The sequence below is a fragment of the Rhincodon typus genome, chromosome 7, assembly GCF_021869965.1.
Source record: "Rhincodon typus isolate 14 chromosome 7, sRhiTyp1.1, whole genome shotgun sequence".
NCBI classification, from domain to species: domain Eukaryota; kingdom Metazoa; phylum Chordata; class Chondrichthyes; order Orectolobiformes; family Rhincodontidae; genus Rhincodon; species Rhincodon typus.
In genome coordinates, this window is record NC_063338.1 from 22856296 (window position 1) to 22868513 (window position 12218).

Genomic DNA, 12218 nt, shown 5'->3' on the forward strand with positions numbered 1-12218 from the left:
GGCACTGCTGGGATATAAGAGGTCCCAGCTAGTCAGCTTGGTTAGCAGCTCTTGAGGGTGGAAATCCCACACTGATCCTGTTAGGGTCACGCGTGGTATATTAGCAGTCAATCGATTCAGGGGATCAGGTGAGCCAGCAGCATTACATCCCACCTGCTTTGTAAAACTCACCCCAATGCCTCCTCCTTTGACTCAGTGTCTATTTTTATTTGATTGCGTTCTTACAGAATGCCTTGAAATGCTTTACAACATTAAAGGCGCTGTATAAAAAAAGAGTTGTTTTGTGATAAAATGCCCTGTTCCTTAGTCAGCCACAAAAGCAACCAAAGTTTTGCTGGATCATTTCAGGACCTTCAGCAATGGATGAAGGCTGCTGGCATATTTTGAACATTCTGCAATCACTATCCTTCTGTTTTAGAAGCCCCAGCAAAATTATTGAGCAGTCCACCAGTTCACAGTTTTCTATTCAAAAAGCTCGGACAAACAGGAAGGAAACTAACAACAAGAGTACATGAACACCAACTGGCTACAAAAAGACACGACCAATACTCACTCATCTCAATCCACATGGACAAGGAGAACCACAACACCAAGATCCTGGGACAGGCTAGGCAGAGACAAGCACGAGAATTCCTAGAAGCATGGCATTCCACGAAGCAGGCTATTAATAAACACATTGAACTCAACCCCATATACATTCCACTACGGCGGAAACCCGGAAGTGAGGCAATCCATCGCAACGGACCCCAGAGTTTAAAAACCAGGCGGGAAAACACACCGATGCTTCATCAGAGGCTGCACTGAGGATGTTACCAAGCACGTCTGCAGAACAACAAACCAGCTCGGCGAGCCAACCAACCTCAACACCCACAACCCAAGCTACAGATCTACTCCAAAACCTTGGAAAATGCAACCTAATTACATCAAGGACACACCATCCCCATGAAGACTGAGAAATTTGTGGAGAAGACTGACTGCTCCTTTATCACAGCAATGTTGATAAACACAATCCCCAACCTTAGGACTTATGCTGTGAACGTATTTTTAAAAATATGTTGGGAATTGGCACAAGTCCATTTATGTCATTGAACGTGAAGAAAATCAGAATTGGAAAACAAATGAACATAAATGCTCATATTTCACTTGGGAACCCTGCAGCCCAATGATATCAATGTGGACTTCAAAAGCTTCAAAATCTCCCCTCCCCCAACCACATCCCAAAACCAGCCCAGCTTGTCCCCACCTCCCTAACCTGTCCTTCCTCCCACCTATCCCCTCCTCCCACCTCAAGCCCCACCCCCATCTCCTACCTACTAGCCTCATCCCGCCCCCTTGACCTGTCCGTCCTTCCTGGACTGACCTATCGCCTCCCTAACTCCCCACCTACACTCACCTTTACTGGTTCCACCCCCGCCTCTTTGACCTGTCTCTTCCACCTATCCTCTCCTTTATCCATCTTCTATCCGCCTCCCCCTTTCTCCCTATTTATTTCAGAATCCCCTTCCCCTCCCCCATTTCTGAAGAAGGGTCTAGGCCCGAAGCGTCAGCCTTCCTGCTCCTCTGATGCTGCTTGGCCTGCTGTGTTCATCCAGCTCTACACCTTGTTATCTCAGATTCTCTAGCATGTGCAGTTCTTACTGTCTCTTCTCAACATAAATGCCCGGTTTGGGAGGGGTTTAAATGTTTGCTGAAAGTAGCCAAAAGGAGAACTGGGGCAAAACCTCTGGTGTCACCCTTAACCGAGTATTTCTGTGCACCTACGTGATGTGGTTTACTCTTATGTACCCTCCTTGACTTTCCATTAAGATTGCAACTCATTCCCACTTTGACCATTCTTTGGCAATGGGAAGGAGAACTTTGCTGTGATACATCCGCAACTGTGTACCATGTTAGGGCCCATTGACTTTAGGAAATCCAGAACATTTTATGACAATTAATATAGAAAGGTAACTTCAAATCCATTGCACTCTATTGAATGAAATGAATTGTATTAGACTGGTTGAGTACGATGGAAGCTAGAAAGAATTTCACTTCTTTCCTTCTGTTTTCTCCGCTCTTCTTACAACTCATGTCTGGGATGGCAACAGTCTGAAAACCCACCCAGGTATCAACTGTCCTCAGAGAAGCATTTTTTTTTTATTAACAAAAAGCTGTGGGATAGCTGTTGCTCCATAGCTCTGGTTTAGATCAGCTCAATCGTCCTCAACCGGTTAATGAAAATGGGGCTTCCATATTCTCAGTACATTCCCTTATTCAGTCCCTTTGGCACTCAAGAATGTGCCACACAAAACTCTTGCCCTTTTTGTTCAAAAATGATTTGGAAATTCACATCCAAAATTTTACATTTGGATTACATAGATTTTAAGAACCATTTGATGACATGTTTCTAATACGAGAGCTTCCATTCCTGGAACTAAATCAAACTCCTCTGAGATGGACTGGACCAATGCTGCTAACTCATGCACACATTTCACTATAAATGATGGTTCCTTTAAACACATGTTAATATCTCTCTTTGTTTCTCTTTGTCATTCACTTTCATGTTAATTGAATTCAGACGAGGTGGTGCATCACGAATACAGACTTCCCCGCACACGCTCAGTTCCTGGGATGTGGACCTCCCTTAGAGAAGCAGAGGCTCAGCATTCAGTTCCTTATCACAAGCATGGTGCCCAGTACTACGCTGACGTGGATAGCTCTGACAATGACGAAGCTCCTGAGCTTCCAGTGTATCAGCGCCACTTTGTACGACGCAGGAGTAGGAGTTCCTCACAGGAACATCTAGTATCTGGAGGAAGTCAGGTATGTCATCAAAAAATGCAAGCAATCTGGATTCTGCCAGTGTACCCAATATATATTGGTATTGCTGAAAAACAAATGTGTTGTCAAAGCTTCTAATTTTGCACTATAAGAATATAAATTCCAATGGCAACAACAGTTAACATTGTTTGAAAAGAGGGGACAGATTAATTGACAAGTGGCTGTAAATAAGGTCCAAACTATTTGCTCATTGTACAGATTTGAAGTTGAAATAAGGCACATCAAAGCAATTCTGCAAGAGGATGCCTACCCTGATTAGATCATTGCTCACTGAATGTCACTCAACCTCATAAGTGGACCTAATGCTACCAGTTTTGGTCCTGAAAGGTGCCAAGTCTACCTTAGATTACTTTGTAATTGTCCCAAATATTTGAGCAACATGTGAAGATAGTCCCGACACATTGCTACAATGCAGTAGCAACATGAACTCTTCACAAACAAGATGTTGCCATTAAACCAAAAAGACATAAATGAGTAATGTGGCATATGGATTCCATTGCCATATGATGCCACATGTAGCCTATTCATCCCAACAACATGTCCCTTTGGCTGTTTGCTGCTGATAGAGTACTGACTGTAACCAACTAGACCGTGCTTGCTGAACTCAAAGCAGCATTTGGTGTGATTCCATAATTGGACATTTACTGAACAATCTGAGGTGTGCTAAGAATTATGCCAACAATCAACTGTAATGTGACTCATAACATGTCCACGCTGAGTCTTTTCAACATAGCAAAATCCTGGAGATAACTATTCCCTGATGCAATCCCCTGGCAATGCTTCAACCAATCAGAATTGAATCGCCTGGTTTGAATTTAAACAAAAATTTGGAGGTTAATTGTTCCAAGACACATTGTCAATGGCAAAGCTTTGGCAATCACAATCCACTTGCCAACTAATCAGTGCCATCTTCTCATGTAACATGAACTGTTGGTCCCTTTAAGATCTGGCATTCTTTTAATTCTGTCCTGATGAGTACAATACAAAAGTTTCATCAGCACGTCTCTTTTTCAGCAGTGCTCATGTTTTGCACAACCTAGTGACAATTATGTATCAGACAGACTTCTCGTTAACTGGGCATTTGTATTGTAGCCTTTAAATTTAGCAGACAACATGATGAGAGTGTTCTGTAACTGGTGTAATCAATCAGGTGACTGCTACAGTCATTTCTGGCACAGTGTATTGTGAATAACACCCATCTGCGAATGTAGATGCATTGCCAAAGGAAAACATGAACCCGTGATAAGCACTGAATCTTAATGGACAGATTTTTTTCTCACTGTGTATAATGAGTTTTCAACCTTCCTCTAGAGGAACAAAAGGATTAGAAGTAGTCTACTCAGTCTCTCAAACCTGCTTTGCTATCCAATTTGATCATGAGTGCACCCCAATCTGTTTGCCCTTTTTGCTTCATTACACTTGTTTCTAACAATGACCTACCTGCTTCAATTTTGATGGCACAAATTGTTTCTGTGACCATAACAATATAGAACAATGAAACATTTTATTGCCCCGTTGTTGGCTTATAGGGGTTTCCAAAAGGAAAGAATGCCAAAAGCTTAAGTTCAGATGATTGTCTTGGAATTGCACATTGTGTTGATGTTTCAGTGTTGTTACTCGTGCTGCAGTTATACTTTGCGAAGAAAATAGAATTAGTTCTCAGCACCAGCAGTCTCGATGTAATGTGCGGTATTTTTTTGGGCCCTGCCGAGGTTGGGAACAGAGGCAGGTGGTCCTGAATATATCAGTGCTGGCTGGCGTGACTGTTTCTCAGCCTTCTTCATAGCTGGTCATTGTAAAAGATGCAGATTTGGATCTATCGGGGATGCCCATCCACATGAGGCTGGCATCCAATTTAGCACGTTATATCTTGTTTAGGAAACTAGGATTTTTCACTCAGCCTACCAGTTTCTCGATAGGATGGTACCACAGTTTAACTTTGAAGCCTATAGGCCCTTCTTGCCTACATGGGCTAGGGCTCAGCCAAAGCATGGCCGACAGAGGGATTTCCCCTACACTGGTGACCCGGCAGAATATTTTTGCCATTTTGTATTTTTGTTTAAATCCTCTTGCTAAGTCTTCTTATTGAAGAACCCTCTTATTTCAGTTTTAAGAACCAACCTCAACCCTAATTGGCAAAGGAACTTGTCTCTGTAGCCATTAAAGGGGTACAGTGCTTAAAATTCCAACCAATAACCTATGTTTGGGTGACACAGGAATACCCCCGGCCCCCGTTTTTTGCCACTAAAAGTGAAAGTTGAGCTCACTGTGTCAACGGGGTGGGCACTGTGGTGAACTTCAGCTGAACTTCTTTCTTCTAACAGAAAAGCCAAGACTAGAAGTGAAAGCTGCACTGATTTCACTGATGTAACAGACAAGATAGAGGTTTTACATTTTTAAATCGAAGATTCAGCAAATTTACCTGTCACAAAGTATCGCAGATCCCCATTTTTTTCAGCTCTCTGCTGCTTCAAATGAATTCTGTCAGTCTAGTTCATTTCTGCATCTCACTCTCATGCCTTATATGTTTTGATCCTCCTCTACATGCAGCCTATGCTTTGCTAGTAAGCTTTGAAAGGTGATCTCTACTACAAAAGTAAATATGAGGAATGGTGCACACTTAATCCATTAATTAGTCATAGACTCCTTGAATCCCTCCAGTATGAAAGCAGGCCATTCAGCCCATACTAGCCCTCCAAAGAGCATCTCACCTAGACCCACCCCCCTTTCCTATCCCTGTGATCCTCTTGGCTATTCAAGCTAACCTGCACATCCCCAGACACTGTGGGCAATTTAGCACCGCAAATCCAACTAACCTGCATGTCCTTGGACTGTGGGAGGAAACTCACTCAGACACAGAGAGAATGTGCAAACTCCACACAGTCACCCAAGGGTGGATTTGAACCAAGGTCCTTGGTGTTGTGAGGCAACAGTGCTAAGCATTGGGCCACTGTGCTACTCCTTTGGGACTGAGGTAAATGCAATCTATTATTTACAATTAGTTCAATAGCAAACATTTAGATTGGTATGCACCATTTTCTCTGACACTGAAGATCCTCTTTAAATCTGTTGAATTGCATAATTTTTTCATCCTGCTGCTGGTGGTGGTGAGCTGGTGATGGCTTGAAATATTCCTTACCCACAGATTTCAGATTTGTCCAGGCGCATGTCTTCTATTGAGCGAATGCTAAGCAGACTGGAAGAGAAGATGACTCCTTGTTCTGTAGAGGTAATCCATCACAGTTGAAAAATTCAGATTAATGGGTGCTTTCAGAGGAAACAAGTTAAAAATGAAGAAATATACTTGTGTCTTTATATTATCAATAAATATGAAATATCTTTAATTGAAGACAGCGAAGGAAAGTGATTTTGAAGTTGCTATTTGGGTTTGCTGCCTGGCAGCTGAGGTTTTGTATAAAACATCTAAGAGGCTGCAATTATATTGATTGTGAACTTGTCTGAATGATAACAATTAATTTATCCAGATGACAATTTATCAGAAGGGTAGGTAATCCAATCTGAAAGCACCTAAAGTAGGATTGCTGGAGAAATTTGAATGAAATTGTAACTTGTTTACCTGTATCCCAGTATATTTGGTCTCTCAAACCAATCCTGCATTGTTTCTTATTTATTCTTAATATCTTTGCTGTGTTGTTTCATTTGACCTACCAAAGATAAGACACCATGCAGCCTTCCCTTCTTGGCAACCCACATACAATGGAACAGCAGGCTAAACTTAGTTCTCTTTCAAGCCGTTAAATCTGTTCAGACATGTAGTTAGGCAGATGAATTTTAGTTTTTGACTCCCCTCAACATCTGCACTTTGAGATGGAAGGGGAAAAATAATTAATAAAAGAAAATTAGGTAGGTAGAATTATAATAGAGTCAGATTTAAAGTCTTAGAATGGCTGAGATTAGTAAAGTAAGAAGGAAAGATGTAAAAACCAAAACCTCAAATCTAAACCAACCCACCTTAAGCCTGTCCATTGACAGTTCTAACAGATGGAGGCAGAGGTTTCGCGACCAGTCTGTTACCAGGCGGCGTATTGCTCATTAAGTTATTTTAAGAGGATACAACCATTACTTTTTCCCCTTGTTTCCAACTTCATGATCAAAAAATCCAGCAGCTACAGGGAGTTGAGCACTCCTGCATTGAGCAGGTAAGTATGTTTCTAACACTGCTTGCAGACCAAGCAGATGTGCTTCCCTGACTCAGAGCAAACCAGTTTCTGCGAGAGCAACCCCATAGCAATACCCTGGAGCTCCAGCGCCTTTCCAAAGCCCTTCAGGATCTGCAAACATTTCCACTGCCCCACATTCTATATGCACCACTGCATTCATTTATCCACTTGCCTCTCATGCAATTACTATTGCCAGCTTCCACAGATTCCCAGCTATTCTGATAAGACAGCATGTTATCCAAACACAACGCATTGCAACACGCTTAATTACATTGTTCCCCCTTTCTTGCGGGACAGGATTGCATATGACAGCAGGTACAGCAATGATTAGGTTGAGGACAGACATTGTTCCATCACCACATTCCCTCGGAAGCAGCAGGTCTCGGGTGTTTTGATACAGCTCTCGCTGAGGTTGAGATTGTGGATTACTGTAGTGATCCAGGATTATATTGCCCTGTTATGCACCTCTGAAAGCTCATTTCTTCCCTATGTTACAACTGTTATGAAGCATAGACTGCAGATGGTTTGTCATCACCCCCTTGACTTCTACCCTGGATTCGTTGCCATCACCACAAGCTTCTCCTTGGCATTCAAGTTTTCAGTGCCCCCACATCCTGCCACCAGCCGGTGGTACATGAGGATGAAAGCCCGGAGTATGACACCATCATCTGACCTGACGTTCATGGCCACAAGCTCAGTAACGGCTCTGCGCATATTAGAAGGTAACATAGAAGCAGGAGCTGCAAGTTATGAATAGCACAAGTGGATTTCAGCTAGCTCAGTGAGGGGGAAACGCACATGCCAACTCCCCAGGGAAAGAGGTTGCACATTACATCTATTGCCAATGTGGATTCTGAAGAGTGTTGTATCAGAAAGGATGATGAGTATGTACATTCAAGGGCCACACAGACATTACAATGCTTCGAAATTAGTACCGAGCTAAGCAAGCTAAGAACCTCTCATCACATGATATCCGAGATGGATCACCCATCAAGTTGGGACCTCTTCCCTCTCGCAGGATTCTCTTCTCACTGAAGGCTCTGATGTGGAGATGCCGGTGTTGGACTGGAGCGGACAAAAACAGAAGACACACGTCACCAGCATGCACATGTCTCAAGACAAAAACTGGCGGCAAGATAGCAGCTGCCAGTCAGTGCCTCATGGTAGAAGTCACATGACTATGGCATTGATACAGAGTGCATTTCTATCTCAAACATCCCATTTTTCAACCAAAATAAAATTACATGCATCACAGGTCCCATTTGAACTCTCACTTATTGAAAACATTGAAAGGTTTGCACCCAGACTGCTTCTCCAGTGCTTAACTCTGACAATACAGTATTATCAAAATGAAATTTGGCTTTCTGATCATTCATCTTGATTCTGTAACCCAAGCCTGTTATTATAATTGTCTTCAGGACCTTTTTTAGCAGGTGGAGTAGTTTGGGTGTTGTGTGACATTAGTCTTTGTAAATGGGCTACTTTCAAATGCCATCAGTAGGCGTGTTTCTTCACTCAAGGATTGCCTTGTATGTGTACACGCTGGATTTACCTGGTTGCTTTATGATTCCTTTGGTGATTCTCATTGCCACTCAGCTTTTCCATTTATTTGAGGATGGTGTGGAGGTGATGTATGTTGTTGAATTTCCCAATCGTTAATGAAGCAGCTGAAGTCTTCACTCAAGAACTGAGAGCATTATCACTCATCACAATGTTAAAACTGCTGCAATGGCTAAGTGTGCGTTTAGGTATTCAGCAATCTCAACAAACAGTGTTGAAGTGTACTGCCAGTAATCAGAATTGGAGTCTTCAGTGTCAGAAGTCACACGACACCAGGTTATAGTCCAACAGCTTTATTTGAAATGATAAGTTTTTGGAGTGCTGCATCTTCACCTGATGAAGCTATGAAAGCTTGTGATTTCAAATAAACCTATTGGACTATAAGCCGGTGACGTGTGTCTTCTGATTTTGTCCGCTCCAGTCCAACACCGGCATCTCCACATCAGAGCCTTCAGTGAGAAGAGAATCCTGCGAGAGGGAAGAGGTCCCAACTTGATGGGTGATCCATCTCGGATATCATGTGATGAGAGGTTCTTAGCTTGCTTAGCTCGGTACTAATTTCGAAGCATTGTATTGTCTGTGTGGCCCTTGAATTTATTTGGTCGGTCGAGCATGCTTCTTGCCTTCTTCAGACTTGATTCAATTCCTTGGTAGCAAACATGGACACTTTTTAGCATCTGTCCTCTCAACTCCTTAGGGTTAACAATTCAATTTCCTTTGGAAAAAAGGTCTTGGACAGTTAATTAATTTCTGTATGCCCCGTACACTTGGAGAGCAACTGGTGTTTTCCTTAAAGCAGAGTTGGTAGTGGGGAGGAACCTAACAGAGGTGTACAAAATTGTGAAGAATATTGATAGGCTAGATAGGAAGAAATGCTCCCCCTTAGTATAGGGGATAGTAATCAGGGTGCAGAGATTTAAGGTAAGGGGCAGGAGGTTTAGTGGGGATTTGAGGACATTTTTTTCACCCAGAGGGTGGAGGTATCCAGAATTCACTGAGTGAGAGGGTGGTAGAAGTGGGAATCCATATAACATTTAAGAAATATTTAATGAACAAGTGAAAAGCCACAGCATACAAGACTACAGGCCAAGTGCTAGAAAATCGGTTTCATGAACTTTGGTGCTAAATGATTAGTATGGATACAATGGGTCAAAGGGCATCTTCGCAATCTGAAAAACTCTGAGTCTGGGCATGTCCTTGATGCTTTCAGGCCATCCTTTCATCAATACTTCTTGCAGCACTAGGAGAGTTGCATCTTGCAATGCCCTAGCAGGTTTTCTGGTGCCATCATCTCAAACTTGCCTCATTAACTAAATACCATGCCCCCATCTTGCTCCAGTCATCCTGTTCTTCCACTTACCGAGGTTGGAAATTCTCATCTTTGCCGTGATATCCTGACTCCTGCACTGTCTTTGAATTCCAGCATGCGCCCAGTCAAGCATGGACGACCTGGAATTGCTCTACATACACCGTGTGCATTTAGTAGGACAGGAATATCTCAGTATCTCAAAGCACATTGGTAGCACAGCTGATTCTTCCTCAACGTGCAGTGCATATGCCTACTCGTGGCTATTTAAGCACCAAGCCGCAGAGATGACCTTTTCTTAGCATCTTGCGTTCCTGTCTAACTCACTGCCACTCTTTTCCCCAATGCTCACTGTAGCCAGCAGCTTATCGTTGTCCAATGTGGGATCATCACATCCACGAAAACCTTCAAACACCTCAAACTAGTCATTTTTCTTCATCGCCAGCAAAAGCAAATGAAAAACAAACAAACAGAAGCTGCATTTGCCTCTCAGAATGGAAGTGGACTGCTTGCCTCTTGAACCATAAATGATCACTGCATCCAGTTGTCAAGTACTAGAACTGGCTATCAATTAAGCTCTGTCTGGCTGATTACCCTCAATGCTACATCATTCTATCATACAGGAAGTGATGTTGCTCCTGCTCAAAGTCCTTATTTAGAAGGATGAAGGAGAATCTGATTGAAACTTACAGCGTACTGAGAAGCCTGCATTGAGTGGATATGGAGAAGATGTTTCCACTAGTAAAAGAGACTATGACCTGAGGGCACAGCCTCAGAGTGAAGGGTCAACCCTCTAGAACTGAGATGCGGAGGAATTTCTTCAGCCAGAGGATGGTTAATCTGTGGAACTCATTGCCACAAAGGGCTGTGGAGACCCAAGTCATTGGAGTGTATTTAAGTCGAGATCCTTTTATTAATTTTTATGAATTGGGTATAACAGTGCAGAACGCTCAGTACTGAGGTGTAGTACACTGTAAAAAGTACTACCCTTCACAATTGAGTGTTATCCCAAGTCATCAGTCCATCTCCAAGTTTGGTCTAGAATGTCCCAAAGCACTATTGGAAGAAGAGCAAATTAATTCTCCCAGTGCTTGCAACCAACATCATCAAAACAGGTTATCTAGTTATTTATCTAATTGCTGTTTGAGACCTTGGTCTATACAGATACCTACTGTGTTTGTCTGCAATGAAGTGCAAAGAAGGAGCTAATCCCTGATGGAAGCTGAATTATGAAGAAAGACTGAAGGGACTTTTTTTTGTCTGAAAACAGGGCACTGCTGAGATCATCTTGTAAAAGTGTATGAGTTAGTAAGCAACATGAAAATGGTAAATAAATATTGTGTCTGAAAGCAACAGAATTTCCAGGAGAGAAACCGGAGTCTACTAAAATTAGAAAAGCCACCAGACCTTTCACCAATCAGGATGCCAGCAGCTCCAGAACACAGCAAAACCAGGGCAGAGGCTATGACTATAGAGTCATAGTCATACAGCACGGAAATAGAAACGGCGTGGTCCAACTTTTCCGCACTGCCCAGACTTTTCTGAGCTAGTCCCATTCACCAGCATTTTGGATCATATCCCTCTAATTCTTCCTGTTCATATACCCATCCAGATGCCTTTGTTATTGTACCCACCTCCGTCACTTCCTCTGGCAGCATGTTCCATACACACACCACCCTCTGCGTGAAAAAGTTACACCTCAGGTCCTTTTTAGATCTTTCCCTTCTCACCTTAAACCTATGTCCTCTAGTTTTGGACTCCCCTACCCCAGGAAAAACACCTTGGCTGTTCACCCTACCCATGCCTCTCATGATTTTATAAACCTCTGTAATGTCACCCTTCAGCCTCCGACACTGTCGGGAAAAAAGCCCCAGTGTATTCAGCTACTCCCTGCAACTCAAACCCTCCTGTCCTGGCAGCATCCTTGTAAATCTTTTCTGCATGCCCTCAAGTTTAACGACATCCTTTCTGTAAAAGGGCAACCAGAATTGTACACAGTATTCTAAAAGTGGCTTCGCCGATGTCCTGTACAGCCACAACATGACATCCCAACTTCTTTACTCAATGTTCTGACCAATAAAGGCAAGCATACCAAACGCCTTCTTCACCACCCTGTTTACCTGTGACTCCACTTCCAAGGAATGATGCGCCGGCACCCTTAGGTCTCTTTATTTGGTCTCTTTATTTAACTGTATAAGCCCTGTCCTGATTTGCCTTTCCAAAATACAGCACCTCATATTTATCTAAATTAAACTCCATCTGCCACTCCTTGGCCCATCTGATCAACATCCCGTTGTGCTCTGAGATAATCTTCTTCACTGTTCACTACACCTCCAATTTTGGTGTCATCT

At 42.8% G+C, this 12218-nt stretch overlaps 2 protein-coding genes across 6 annotated transcripts in view; one reads left to right on the top strand and one right to left on the bottom strand.

The window, feature by feature from the left end:
- LOC109937504 (collagen alpha-3(VI) chain-like) overlaps nt 1–12218 on the bottom strand; it is a 747545-nt gene that overhangs the window by 610224 nt on the left and 125103 nt on the right. The window lies entirely within an intron of this gene.
- The window catches only part of LOC109916566 (melanophilin-like), a 123790-nt gene that overhangs the window by 71430 nt on the left and 40142 nt on the right, over nt 1–12218 (top strand). For 4 of the 5 annotated variants that reach the window (XM_048599157.1, XM_048599153.1, XM_048599155.1 and 1 more), the window contains exons 10-11: nt 2558–2802; nt 5966–6049. In XM_048599157.1, coding sequence (XP_048455114.1) covers nt 2558–2802; nt 5966–6049 — 329 coding nt within the window. The remainder of the gene's footprint in view (nt 1–2557; nt 2803–5965; nt 6050–12218) is intronic. The other variant, XM_048599154.1, reaches the window with a different exon arrangement.